The 14,143-nt window shown below is 39.2% G+C and overlaps 1 protein-coding gene across 2 annotated transcripts in view; it reads right to left on the bottom strand.

Moving 5' to 3' along the window:
• Positions 1-220: 220 nt before the first annotated feature.
• VPS35L (VPS35 endosomal protein sorting factor like) overlaps positions 221-14,143 on the bottom strand; it is a 41,837-nt gene continuing 27,914 nt past the window's right edge. For both annotated transcript variants that reach the window (XM_009091898.4, XM_050979985.1), the window contains exons 27-31: positions 7,612-7,751; positions 5,861-6,026; positions 3,971-4,089; positions 1,456-1,602; positions 221-972 (exon numbers count right to left, since the gene is read on the bottom strand). In XM_009091898.4, the coding sequence (XP_009090146.2) occupies positions 874-972; positions 1,456-1,602; positions 3,971-4,089; positions 5,861-6,026; positions 7,612-7,751 (671 nt within the window). In that variant the 3' untranslated portion in view covers positions 221-873. The remainder of the gene's footprint in view (positions 973-1,455; positions 1,603-3,970; positions 4,090-5,860; positions 6,027-7,611; positions 7,752-14,143) is intronic.

The following is a 14,143-nucleotide window of genomic DNA, read 5'->3' as shown; positions in this document are numbered from 1 at the left end:
AATTTGAGCCCTCAGCTACTTGCCTGGCAGGAGGAAAAAAAAAACCAAACCACTAAGCAAAAGCAGCAATAGATACAAGATCTCAACATAGTTCCTTACCGTGGGGCAGAAGGGGTGAGAGTGAAATTTTATTAGAGATAATAACAGTACCTGTAACTAAATTCCAGAAGAGTAAGGTAATAGATTTGTATGCACAAGAAACCCCCCCAGAACACACAGGTGATCTGCAAATTGGTTTATTCAGTGATAGGTACTTTGCAAATATAGAGGACTTTGCATAAATTTCCATTTTCCTTTGCAACACTTAAAGATTCCTTCCATTTTACAAAACACCACTGGACTGAAATGAAAACATAAACATGTCTGTGTAAATGTACTGTAGAAATGAGAGCAGTAACACCTCAGCCATTGTTCCCTGCTGCTGGAACCAGCCAGGCAAATGCTGGCAGCATCCCAAAGCAGAGAGATAACTTAGTCTGTTCTATTGAAATGCTGCTTTCTGCAGAGGAGAGTGACTGTTCTGCAAGAGGCATGAAGTTTTGAGGCTGTGAACTCATTACAGGTTATCTTCCTTTTTTGTTAAAATTACAACAGATAGATCTCAAAAAGCTTCTGCAACCCTAGAGGTTCAAGATAACTGTTTACTGAATGTAAATCAGCATTTAAAATAACAATGCCATGGTAAAACTGATTCAGAAACTCAGGTTAAATTATTGCACTCAGAACAGTTTTACCTTTGCTGTGCCCAAGTAAATGTGTCTCACTAAGGAAAGTAACAATACACTGAACTCCTGCAGTGAGAGTGTGGATCAGTGATCTCTGGCCTTGCTTCCATGCTCCCTTGTGCAGGTGACTCCTTGGAAGAGGCACCCGTCAGGTCCTGGACTGCAGAGGAAGCCGGAGGGCCAAGTCTGTGAAATGACTCATTTCAGGTTCTTTGCTCCTCCTCTTGATGTACTCCAGGGTTTTCACCTAGATTTGAAAAGAAAGGTATTTGGAGATTTTCAGTGTCTCATTTCATAGCCATCAGTTCATCTTTGTGAAGGTGTTTTATCATGCTCATTATCATGTATATGTTCCTTAAAGGCTCTCAAATGCCACTTCAGGAGCTTTCACCAGGCAGTTCCTCCACAAAATAAAAATGCAGCATTTCTCTTAAAGCTGGTTTTCTGTACTGAACAAAAAGTTAAGAACAACCAACACTTTCAGGTTCCTTAATGCTTGTCATACCATTAAAATTCTAGAAAGATACAGACCACTTGAAATGTTCATTAAGAGGCATTTAGAAAAATAACTTGTTGGGGTTTTAAGATAATTTCATTTTTTTTTTTTTAAGATAGTAGCTTGTAAAGAGATGAGGTTTATTCAGATCAAGAAAATGTTGGCTTTTCCCAAATAAAGACTGGAAAAGATATTAACTAAAACCTCTCTGCATTTTCTGTCTCCTTCCCTTACCATAGTCTTGGTGTCAGCAAAGCCATGCTTCTGAGCAAGGTTCCAGAGATTGACTGAAAGCTGGTTCAGTCTGTTGTTTCTTAGGTCCCCATGAGCCAGAATGGTGTTAAAGAAATAGAGAGCCAGCTGGCTCTGCCTCTTCAGGGTCTAGGATGAAAACAAAAATACTCCCATGTTACTGTACACTCATGCCAAAATCCCCAGCTTAACCTCACCAGCCTCTCTGACCCCTCAGAAGTTCAAAGGCCACTCCTTTTGTGACACACAGCAAGAGTTACAGACATAAAAATACAGTCAGAGTTTTCATACTCCATTCAAAATGCAGCAAACAGCACTAGCTGTAAATCAACATAAGCTGCTGTAAATAAAATAATTACTCAGGACTCCTACATCTCATCCCACTCTGGCACAGCACAGTATGTAGGTCTGACACATTTACAATTCCAGGCTCCCTTCAACTGCATAGAAATCACCCTCCCACCAACCAACCTTGCACTTAGAGCACCCTAGCTGTAAATTTTTAGAGAGACCACTGTCATCAATCTAAATCATTGTAACTTCAGGCTTTTTTTTCCCCCCAGTCTATTCTACTTTAATTTATTTATTTATTTAACCAAAGATGTTTTTCCCTGCTATTTTTTAAGGTAATAACTGAAACTCTGGTGATATGAACATATTTGCACCATATTTGTAGCTACTTCCCCTAAAATTGCTGAGGAGAGACCTTAAGGAGCATAAGAGCAATTTCCCCCCACACAAAGCAGAGAGGATTCACTGCTGCATGTTCTCTTGACCAGAAACAGCTTGAACTTTACACAACTGTCCAGAAGTAAAAATTTCCATTCCAGCACTGTCACACAAATGAAGCATTCTCTAATACTGTGAAAAGACCACACTGTGTTAACAATAAGATGCATTGTTCTCTTCCAAGTTGCCATTTTGGTGAAAGGATTTTATTGTGAGAAAAATTTATTTTCCTTTATAGCTTTTAGAGGAAATGAACCAATAAAAACACAACATCATTAGAGCCTTGTTCATTTCAATGAGCAGCCAAGAAGATGAATAATAAAAGGTCACCAACACTGAAGCAATCCAAATACCACAGTGATTTTATGACCAGCTTTACTTTAGCACAATTAAAGATCTCTGACAATATTCTCATCACTTCTACTTTCTCAGCAACAACAGCTTCCTCAAACAACTAATCATTCTCACAAAGCAATTTTTATCTAAATCTCTCAATGACTTTCACTCAACAAAGCAAAACAAATGGTCCCTCTTTGTAAATAAGGCAGGACAGAGGAGCAAATCCAAGGTTGCAGAGGCAAAGGCAGGCCAAGCACCTGCATCTGTGCTGCTTAGCCTTAAATCCAGTTTTCTGTGCAACAACAGCCTCAGTGAAATAACACATGCTCTCCAGAGCATGTTTGAAAACAGAAAAACAAAAAAAAGTCCTTTCAGAAACCCAACATTTGGGATTTCAAGCCCAACAAACATTGCTACCCACAAATTCCATACAGGAGTCAGATGAAAAAAAAATCCCTAACATACAACCCCCATTCCTGAAAACTGTTTAAATTTCCTTCCAAGACCTGGAACACTGGACATTCTTAGCTGTGCTAGGATGGTTGTTTCTGCTGCTACTGGTCTGAAAAAGAACTGCTGTTCCCTGAGGTGATGTGTACCATGATGTAGAGGATTTGAGCAAAGGATATTTTCATCTTACATCTCTGCCATTGCTCAAGGAAGGACAAACAGGATAGCAAAAGCAGAGAAAAGGCTAAACTTAGCACAGTGTCCTCCCAATGTGTATCACTTAACACATTCTGTATTGGCAAACACTCTGGGCTACTGTGCAAATAGCCCATCTAAAAAATTCCATCCAATCAATCACAGCCTGCCCTCCCATTGCAGGCCAGCAGCCACAGGATTTCTATCAATAGAAGCCATCCAGTAAGGGCTGACTGGGAAGCTGTCCATTCTCAGAAACAGGTACATCACCAGAACAGGGAGTTCTCATTATTTCAGCCAACATCAGTCACCTGCCTTTCACATACAATCCATTAAGCTAGATTTGATCCCTCAGAGCCTCTGAATTCCAATCAAGAAATCCAATAGGCTGCCTAGAGTTTTCTTTATTTTATATTCAACAAACATACTAAAGTCAGAGTAAAGACAAAACAACTATTTCCTCCCTCTGCACCTCTCTCCTGACATCATCTCAGTGCCTGGGATCTGACACTTCTATAATTACAGGTGGCTTTCCTTGTCTCTTCCCCAGTAATAAACTAACTGAATTCTCACTTTGCTCATGACAGAATTGGACATCATGAGGTGTCTCCACCACAAGCCTGCCTATGTGATGGTCTCACTCTCTAAACAAGTAAAAATACCCCACTTCCTTTTGTTATGAGGTTCCTGAAGCTTTTGAAAAGCTTCTGGTCAAAGGTGTTCTGTTTCTTCAACTCCAAATTACTTCTGCTTTTGTATTGACTCAAGCTGAGTAAGAACATACCTCCTCCTTTCCCAGGGTTTTCAGGTGATCCAGGATCTGGGACACCACTGTCTCACTCAGTTTATTAATTTCAGCCAGGAACTTGGAGTCTCCACCATAGAGAGTATCATTGGAATCAACTGCAGAGATGAATTCAAGCTTAGGTCTGGCTAAAGAGCTATACATTTATTTGCTATTGGAAACATCCTATTTTGATAGAAGACCACATTTGGAAGTCATAAAATGACCCTCCTCCATGAAACACACACAGAACTGGTTTTTAAGTGCCTACCACCTGGTTGCCTACTATGTCTTTTTGATTTTAAGAGCAACTCTCCAACACTGAGAAGAATCTTTTAGCTTAAAGCCAGTCCTGTATTCCTGGATGCAGCCAGGCTCACAAACATCTCCTAGACTCAATGTTAAGCAACATATCATGTCAGTTTTCAGGTTTTCCACAGAGACAGACTCCCTGCTTCCATCACTTTAGAAGAGCGTGGATCATCTACAATGGCAGCAGCACTGCACCAAACAATTTGTGGTTTATTCAGTGAAAACAGCCAGATTTTCAAAAGAAACTTCCTTTTTTTTCCCTTAAAATAAACACATGATTACCTCAAAGTGATGGATAGAAATCCAAGAAGTGTATTTTCAGTTTCAAAGATCTTGAAGGATTCTTAGGAGGGAGAGAGTTCAAGTTTTTACAGCTTATATAATTGTGAGTTTAAACATGTCTTTTGCCCTAATTTATTTATGTTCTATGAAGAAGTAGGGTAAGAGAAATTTTTAGGCTTAAATATATTCTAGGTAAATCAGAAAGCACAAAAGATGAAAGATAATCCCCTGTTTCCAAGTAAACTTCATTTTAATAAGCTAAGGTACAAGGTCCACCTGGAAAAAACTCCCATTGCCCTACTACAGGGGGAAAACTACTCATTTATATTTCCATGCTTCTCTCCATTAAAATCTACTTAATTTAGATTTTTGATCTTGGGATTAGGCAGCTATTTTGGTCATCTAGAAAATGGAGTGAAAGAAAAAGCTAAAGCACACTTCCTTACAGAATTTGAACAGCAGATTTACTACAGAGTAGCACTTCCACTGACAGCTATTTTCTGTACTGCTAACTGGAAGAGGTGTTTGTCATGGGTGGTAAATCTGTCAGACTGTTCACCAGAACTGCAGAACACCTTCCAGCCTTCCCCTGTGTCAAGGTCTGTGCAACAAAGAAAAAGTCAAACCATCTTGGCCTCTCTGACTCGTTAATCTTTAGAATGTTTTAAAGGATTTTTATTTATTACTCTACCTTAATTTAGTAACCTATAATCAGAAGGCAAATATTCAGATTTTAGAGCATACATCAAAATATTCCAAAAATTATTACAAAAAAAATGACAGCTATTTTTCAAAATGTAAAATCTTTAGAATTTTCTAACTATTCTGAATATTTTTGCAAGTTACTGCAATTTCCAAAATTCAAAGCCTGCCTTCAAAGCAGCAAATACATCTTTTAAATAATGAAGACTAGACTTTACATTCTGAAAACTGGAGTTGTTAATAAATGTGGATGAAACACCAACAATGAGTATAAATCAGGTTGATGCTTTTGACTTACATAAAAAACCCTTCATATGCATAATCTTTACTTGAAAATTCACATTTAGAAGCATTTGCACCAACACCACCAGAAGCAAATTAAGTAACCCACTCTGCACTGATTCACTTTAAAGAACAGACTGCACCTGTTCAGAAGCCAACTCCTGGATTATTCTAAATTACAATACCTGGAACTGGATAGAAAAATAATCCATCCTGTGAGACTGATTAGCCCTGGTCTTCATTAACTGGTGATAAAACAATACTACAAAAGTCCTGGTGGAATGCAAGGAGCCAGGAGCCCTTAGGTATTACCTTTATCTACATGGTAGATAAATGCTTCTTGAGTCATTGCAGACAGCAGATGCAAAACATTGGTATAAATCCTGACTTTGTCATCACTGTTATCCTCCCAGGTGTAATCCTGGATCACATTCAGTAATCCTCGCACAAGGAACAACACTCCTTGTTCTGGGTGGTCCTACAGAGAAGAAAAAAGATAGGTCAAAACCAACAACCCCAGAACAAAACCAGGATTATTTGCAGTCATTCAGTGGTGGAGAGTCACAGTTTGAGCCCTATAAAAGCAGAACTACAATATAATTAAAGCTGACAGCTACTTTTCTTAAGTGTGCTTCCTACAAGTCCTTTGAATTTTTTTTCTAGTTTCCATCTGACATGCCCATTTGACCCATAAGCAGAACATGATCCAGGCAGCCTCCACAGACAAACTTTGAAATACTTTGTTTTGTAGTCATGGGGGAGCAGTACAAAATTAATTGTCAGCTTCTTAACAGCTAAGCCTCTAAAATTAAACACTGGGTAGATTTCATTATTAAAATGGTATCAGTAAGCTGTGTTGTATTACTCATATAATTATGAGTTTCAGAAAAACTCCTACACTGGGAAGTCTGTTACAGACAATCAACAATCTTTTCACATGAAATGAAAAGAAAGACTCAGCTTTACATAAGCTGGGAGTTTTTTAAAGCAGCTTTAATACTGCACCAGGCTAATTCCAGCTGGCAGTTGGAGCAGTGGCACCAAGACACACAGGACAAATCACAGTCCACTGGGGACACTTCCTTTTGATCTTCTGTAAATAGGGAACAGAGTTAGGGAGGCTAATTTCTGAATGCTGGCATCTTGTTGCAAGTTATTTTTCATTAGTGAAGCTGAGAGGTTGTTTCACTCCCTTCTTCCATCATCTGCTAATGATCCCTAATGCACAGCCTTCCCTCCAGCCTGACTCCTGCACTCAGTGACAGCAGTGACATCCCTGGGGCAGCTTCCCCTTCTCTCCACATTTCTGAACAGGGGACACCCCTGCCACTGCAACAGGGGGAATGCACAGCTGTGACAGCAGGGATGTGAACAGCACCACACTGAGTGCAGCTTCACCAAACAGGCAAAGGAAAAAGGAAAAAACCATAAGGGAGCTTTCAGTGAGGAGGAAACTCTCTCCAAGAACAAATGAATATACAAGTAATTTACAATTTCCCCTCATCTTTTAGATATAACTGAAAATATTGGAGAGAAAATTGCATCTCTCTCTAAATTTGACAGTTAGTTAAAAACTGGAAGGGTGTAGAATGGTAGTACTTTGTGAAATATTCATCAGAAGAGGAAGGTTATGCCAAAAGCCATCTTCTAATTATTGTTTTCACTCCAATGATTAGGCAACCTATACCAAAGTAACTGAAACTAATAGGAACTAGAACTCTATATTTTTCCCCTCCTCATGTATTAGTGTTTTGAATACTTAGCTAATAAACCAGGAAATGATGTTTACAGAATTAAATGAAGGTGAGATTTCACTCTACCCCAAATCCACTTCTGGTGAGAGGTGTTGCTGAGAGTGGCAGTGCTGTACCTCCACCTCCACAAGCTGTTCTGCCTCCCCAGTTTGCACTGGGGGGAGTGATTTTGCAGAACAGTTCATCTTGTCACAGAACACTAATCCCTGCATTTCCCACTCCAGAAGCCCAGTCTACTCAAAATTTTTAACCAGGAAAGTCAAAACAGTCTGTACTAACCTGTGTGCTACTCATACACACTCCACTTACCGGAACAACTAATAATGTGGAAAAGAAATTACATAGGAATTCCAGGAGGAAGGCATCAGAAGGTCTCATCTTTCCATCTACACTGATCATTTTTGGCACTTCAGGAACAAGGCTCACTGCAGCTTTGAAAAAAGCATCAGCTACAAAATAAAAATAGTTGCTGTTATATCACTCCAGCTGTGATGGCAGCCATGCCTGTGACCCAATGGTTGCTTTGAATTTGTTTCAAAATTCAAAGAAATTTCAGAAAATTAATGCAAAGAAACCCAAGACTCAGCAGTGGTCTGATTCTTGAGAAATCTGTTAATTTGAATGATGCTGTTTCTCCAAAAGAAGCTCCCACATCACTCAAAACTTCTGAAAGTATAACTACTCTCCTTTGCATAACACAGAGACACCATCATTTCATACATATTGCATATATAATAAGAAATTAGCACAGGATTCAAAATTGACTTAGCAAAGAAATGCTTATGCCAGGAGAATGGGGAAGCCAAAGTGGGGGGAAAAGGTTCATGCTACCTTGTTCACCAATTCATTCACAAAAGGATGTTAAGTTCTAAGGAAGTATCAACAACTTCATATAATTCATAATCCCTAAAAGTAAAATATTAATATAGTACCAGAACCTGGGTATTGCTGGTTACCTAGATAAAAGAGTATTTTCCAAGAATCACAATACAGGAATTAGAGAAACCATCCACCATTACAGCTTTTACAGGCAAAATAGCTATTAAGAGGTTTTTCATAACTCTTTATTATGTCTCTAATCTTACAAAAACATAAATGCCAAACACTAACATCCATTCCTCAGTTTAATAATATTCACAAATTAAAAGCAACAATATTTTCCCTCTTACACTTCTATATATGCTGAGTTCACAAAAAATTTCTGACAGTAACATTGTTTTGCACTTTCTTGGCAACATTTCAGAATATCCAAGTATCCACATCCCACTCAAGTTTTTGAGCCATATCCTTCAAAGCATTCTTCAGAATTAATATTGTATCTTTATTTTACAGGAACAGAGACCCAGGCCATGTAATCAGCTTTTATCAAAAGCAAAAGGAGAATTCTTGGTGAAAGCCAAGAGGTGTTACGTGGCTGGGATGGAGATACCACTGACAGGCAGGCATGGGCAGTTCCAGGAGCACAGCTTGCTCTGGAAAAATTCATTTGAGACTCCAAGCAAATTTGCTAAATATAGTACCAACTGATATCTAATTTAAGCTTATGAGGAATACCAGAGAAACATGTGCTTTGGAAAAATTGTAGTTCTTCTCACTCTTGTTTTTTCAGCACACAAGTGCTCAAGGACTTCTTAGTGCTTAGAACGCAAACCCCTTCCATCCAGCATTGTCCTTCCTTTTACTCTGCACATTTGTTTTGAGGTGAAAGAATGTTTATTTCAAACAACTTATAAGTTTAGACAGCCAACCCCAAGGAAGGTAAGTAATCTTTCTCTGCTTTGTTTGAGGAAGGAAGGCAGCAGCAGATGTTCATTCTAGCACAAGTAAATGAATCCCTGTCACTTCCACAGTTGTCTCAGCAGAAAAAAAATAAAAGTGCATGTCCCCCATCACCATACAATAAAAACATGTGACCAGACAGATGAAAAATATGTGCCTTAGAGAATAGTCTGCACACCAAAGTACCCATGTCTGTGCAGGGAATGCTCCTGCCTCCTGAAGTTATTTCATAACAGGATGAGAATGACCTGTGCAGCAATCAGCATCCAGAGTGGAAAAGAGCTGCAAGTGCCTCACCCTCATTTACTGCCTGCTCTCCCAGCAATCAAAATCCTTCACATTCTCCTCTAAACTTCTGCCACAGTGCAAACCCAAAGCCTCTTATCTTCAATTTAAAACCTGAAATTTGATTCAATTTACTCTTCCTGCCTCCTGCTGTGAATGAGAGCTGCCTCCTCATGTGGTTGAGCAGCTCCAGAGCCAGGAGCTGCCTGGTTCCTGGGGCTGCTGAGAGCAGTGCCCAGCTCCCCCCAGGTGCTGCCCACACCATGGACCTGCCCGTGCTGCCACCACCTCCCTGGGCTCCCATCTGTGTCCTCGCTGTCCCTGGCAGCCACAGCTGCTGTCTGCACGTGGCTGCTGCCCCCACGGCCACAGGGTCACCTGCAAACCCCACCCTGTCCCTGCCCCAGCACAGTGGGGACACTGAGGCACCTGCCCCACACTTCTCATCCCTGTTCCTTGCCTTTTCCCCCTGCTTCCCCCACTCAATGCAGCGAGGCAAGCCAAAAAAGCCACACAGCACAAAGCAGTTGTATTTCACTTTGGTACATCCAGAACTGGCAGAGGAGAATATGTTCATTTTGCAGTAAGCCCTGCCAATCTGTGCTAACCATTTTATGCTGGAACACTAAAAGCACATTTATCCAAGATATATGTGCTCCATAAGAAGCAAAAATAAATGCATTCCAATGCAAAGGGTTTTATTACAGACTGCAGAAAATGACCTGTCCTCTAAACATTACCATCCTGGCAGAGAGGTGTCAGAGAATGCATTACATGCTCTGAGTCTGGAGAAAAGGCTCACTAAAAAGGTTGTCACAGACCTGCTGTTTTTTCAAGTATGAAATGAGCATCAGTGTTTAATTCTGAGTTACATTAATTGTGAGGTTATGCAATGATGGTTTCTCTGTATCTTTAAAAGTCAATTTTTAAAACTATTACTGTAGAGATGTTTTAAAACAAAACCATACATCACTTTTCCTTGCCTCTAAAAGATATTAGGAACCACTTAAAAAGCACTGAAAACCACAACAATCTTATGTTCTTGATTGAAAAACCAAAAAGAAGATAAAAAAGGCTTCTTCTGATGAAGGATGCTGTTTTGTTATCTGCCTAAAGTACAATACTGCTTCTTAAGTGAACCACTGTTCAAGTGGATAAGGGGAGAGCAGCCTGTGCATTACAACAAATCACCATGATGGAGCCTTCCCCAGCTGCTGTTAATATCTTGTGCAGTGCTCCCAATGTAACATACTTCATGCTTCACTACATCCATCCTTTCACAGCAGCTCCTTCATTCTGGTTGACCATAATCCTATAAATCTTTCCCCCAAGCATACATGCTGACCTTCAGGCTACAAAAACTAACAGCCTTGGATATCCAAGTCAGCACTTTCAGAATTAGCTTCCTACAGAAGAAAAACCATGTGAAATTGGTGTTGAATGTTCTGCTATTGACAATATTCACTATGACACAAGTACATGTTTAATTATACCTACACACAACTTTATGTACCTCCATATAGTTCTATATATCAATCCTTCTATATATATAAAAATTCAGCTAGCATTGTATTTTCTGTGTCTCTGATAGCTAATTAAACTACACAAATTCAAGACTTCAGGCAGGCAAAAATAAGGAGGAACAAAGTCAGATGGGAAAACAATTAAACTCCTTAAGGCCACCTTCAAAGAGCAAAAGGGAGCAAGTTGAACATACCTACCCAAAGTATTTTTAGTCCCAGCTACAATTACACCAGGCTAAGTCCACCCAAAGGACAAAACCAGGGACCATGCACATCTTCTGCATTCCACACCACTTCCCTGTCTTACAGCACTGTCAAACCTAATTTAATACTCTGAAGATTTTGCTTCCACATCCAACAGATGTTGGAAATTTAATGAAGCTTTACTCCAGTGCAAAAAATTATTGGGAAGCAAGTGTGGGGGTTTTGCTACTCTATTTTTTCTGTTAAATAAATTAATCCATAACTGTTTTGACAACCAAGCATTGTAAACATTTGAATCTCCTTCTTCTCACGCTGGTGGGGTCACTGTGAGAGTTTTGCCACATTGTTGAAACGTGGTTTTCCCTGGAACTACTGCTAATTGTTCTCCATCTTAAGGATCTCTACACATGACTTCCAATCCACAAACAACCAAGTATTCTTTGAAGGAAAAAACTTGAAATTAGAAAATGAATGCACTGCTGTTTGGTGAGCTGGAATGTACTATGTTAATTCATACTATGAATTAGCTGCAGATAAAAAGAACCAGCAAGATTGTGTTTAAAAGTAATTCAGTTTATAAATACTTAGATTTAAAAAACCTTTTAATATTCATCCTTATGGCTTTTCAAACAACTAAGCTGAAAGAAGATAAGGAAAAAGGTCTTCATGAGGGTAGATAACTTAATAAAGGGTGGGCTGGATGGGGGAAGGAGAGGGAATTAAAAAGTTTTCACAGTGGAGCAGAATAACTACTGCATTCCTTAAGGTTTTGCAGAGACATGTCCTGAGGATGAGCTGGGAGGTGACAATGTCTGCAGACTGGTCTGGAACGTGACTGCAAAGCATCACAGATGGATGTCATGATTCTGAGCAATAAAGCAGCAGATGAACTCTAATATTAGTATGGCATGTGGGGAAAGAAACAACCCTTGCTATAACTATAGAAAGAGAAGCTCTAAATAGGCTATTTACACTCATGAAAGATTTTGGAGTCATTATAGAGGTTTCCTGAAAACTACATCCTAAACAGCTGTTGAAAAGGCAAGGCAATTACAAGAATCACTAGGAGAGTAATGGCAAACTGAGGTGCCATTGTATCATTTAGATTGCTATTGGGCATTTACACCTGGAATAATCTAATCTAGTTCCAATCTTCCCATTTCCAAAAGCACAAAAAGATAAAAAGGTGCTAGGGCATGGAACTGTTTCCTTATTAGAAAAAGCAATACTGACAACAACTTCTTCAGGAACTTGCAGACTGCATTATCTCATAGACAGCAAGAAGAAAATGAAGCAGGAGTGACTGAATTCTGCTCCAGCAGATCAGCTGCATGCTCTGAGCCACTCACCTAACATTTAACATAAATGAATCCCTAAACCTGAGACTTCCAAGGTCACTGTGGAACTCACTACCACATGAAGTTACAAAGACCAAAAAAATAAAAGTGGATGAAAAATATTAAATCCCCAAGGACTGGTCCATCTATTTTATTAAATACCACAGTCTGGTCTGTACACAAGCTTTGTTGAAGGATGTATTAAATCACCTGCACCTGAAAGTCAAGAAGCATCATTCTACATTATTGTTTCCCTAGTAGATGCTACAAGACACTTTCAAAAACAGGTCATGGGCTAGACAGACTTGAAGAACTGACAAACTGATATAAAGTCCTAGTCTGAAAAGCTTACAGAGACAGAGATGTCACCTCTCTCACATCATACAGAAAAGTGATTGGCTGGGATAAAGAGAGGAACAAGAGAAAGCTCAGGGAATGGGAGAAGTTTCCAGCTGTGGAAGTCCCAACTAAGAGAAGAGGTCACAGTTGTGTCCAAAGGAAGCAACTCTTGGCATTGCTAGTAAGGAAAGCAATATGACAACATGCTTTTCCCAAAGCTCTTTTACTGTCTTCAAGGAAAGCAGTATTTAAAAAGATAACAGTCACCATATACCATTCTCACCAGAGAAACATGAGCCAGGAAGTCCTAGTGTCTGTAATTGGGAAAATCTCTTCATGTTCCTATTTCTCTAAATTCATCATCTCAAATTCTCTCTATTTATAGTCTTCAGATCTAAAAAGATTTCAGGAGATTAAGAAGAAATACAAAAAATTGTTTTCTAATGGTACTGAGAAAATACTCTAAACCATTATTAGACTATGATTTAAAATTAGGTATTAGATATTCCCTACCATACTTTCTCCAAAGTGTGACTGAAGCATTTAGAGAATACTCATGGAAAGGTAACATTTTCTGCAGTAGAAATGAAATTATTTTCCAATCTACTAGGAGTAACTGTGTTTTAGCCACAACTGGAAAACAAAACAAATTAAGCACTGTATGCTTCAGAATTAAGATTTGCATTTGCTAAGCACAAAGGTCTGCAGCAGTTGATCTGAGGGAAAGGCTCTCCATTTTTATAAAGTTTAATGTTTGACAATATCCCAGTGAAATCAGTCAGACAGAATTACCTTATTCACTCAGCATGTTATTTCTCAAGTGAGGCAAAGATTTCACAGCTTTTAAAACAAAAATGCTGCTTAACACTCATTACCAGAAACTTATGTCATCTCTACCACCTGCTGAATGCTGTGACCAAACATTAAAAACTCATGCTGTCTCTTTTTTTTTGACAGGCAAAAGTAGCATTTCCACAGGGAGGAAATGTGTGCAATGAAAATCATACCTCTGTCTCAGAAGTGCAGAAGAGTGACACAATGGAGCATGCATTTAATCTCAATTTAGTCCAAGCACCCCCATGACAGAAAGCATGACCAATGAGAATTTATTATTCTCTGCTGGCAGCATGCAGTGCTCAGTGGCTCAGCTAAGAGGAATGAAAAGCTCATCTCTGTAAAATCTAGCATCTTCCTTTCAAAGGTGGGCTCTTAATAGGCTCTCCAGAGGTACAAACTATGCATCCAGGGCAAATTCACCTCAAACATTTTAAACATAATTACAGATTCATTTCGTTTAAAGCAGGTCTTGGGATCTGGAGATGAAAGAGACAACAGTCATTTTTAATCCATTCTGAACATTCCCAGACAGACATC

Source organism: Serinus canaria, chromosome 14 (assembly GCF_022539315.1).
Source record: "Serinus canaria isolate serCan28SL12 chromosome 14, serCan2020, whole genome shotgun sequence".
Taxonomy (NCBI): domain Eukaryota; kingdom Metazoa; phylum Chordata; class Aves; order Passeriformes; family Fringillidae; genus Serinus; species Serinus canaria.
The sequence above is the reverse complement of the archived record's forward strand: the minus strand, read 5'-3'. Positions and strand labels throughout refer to the sequence as shown.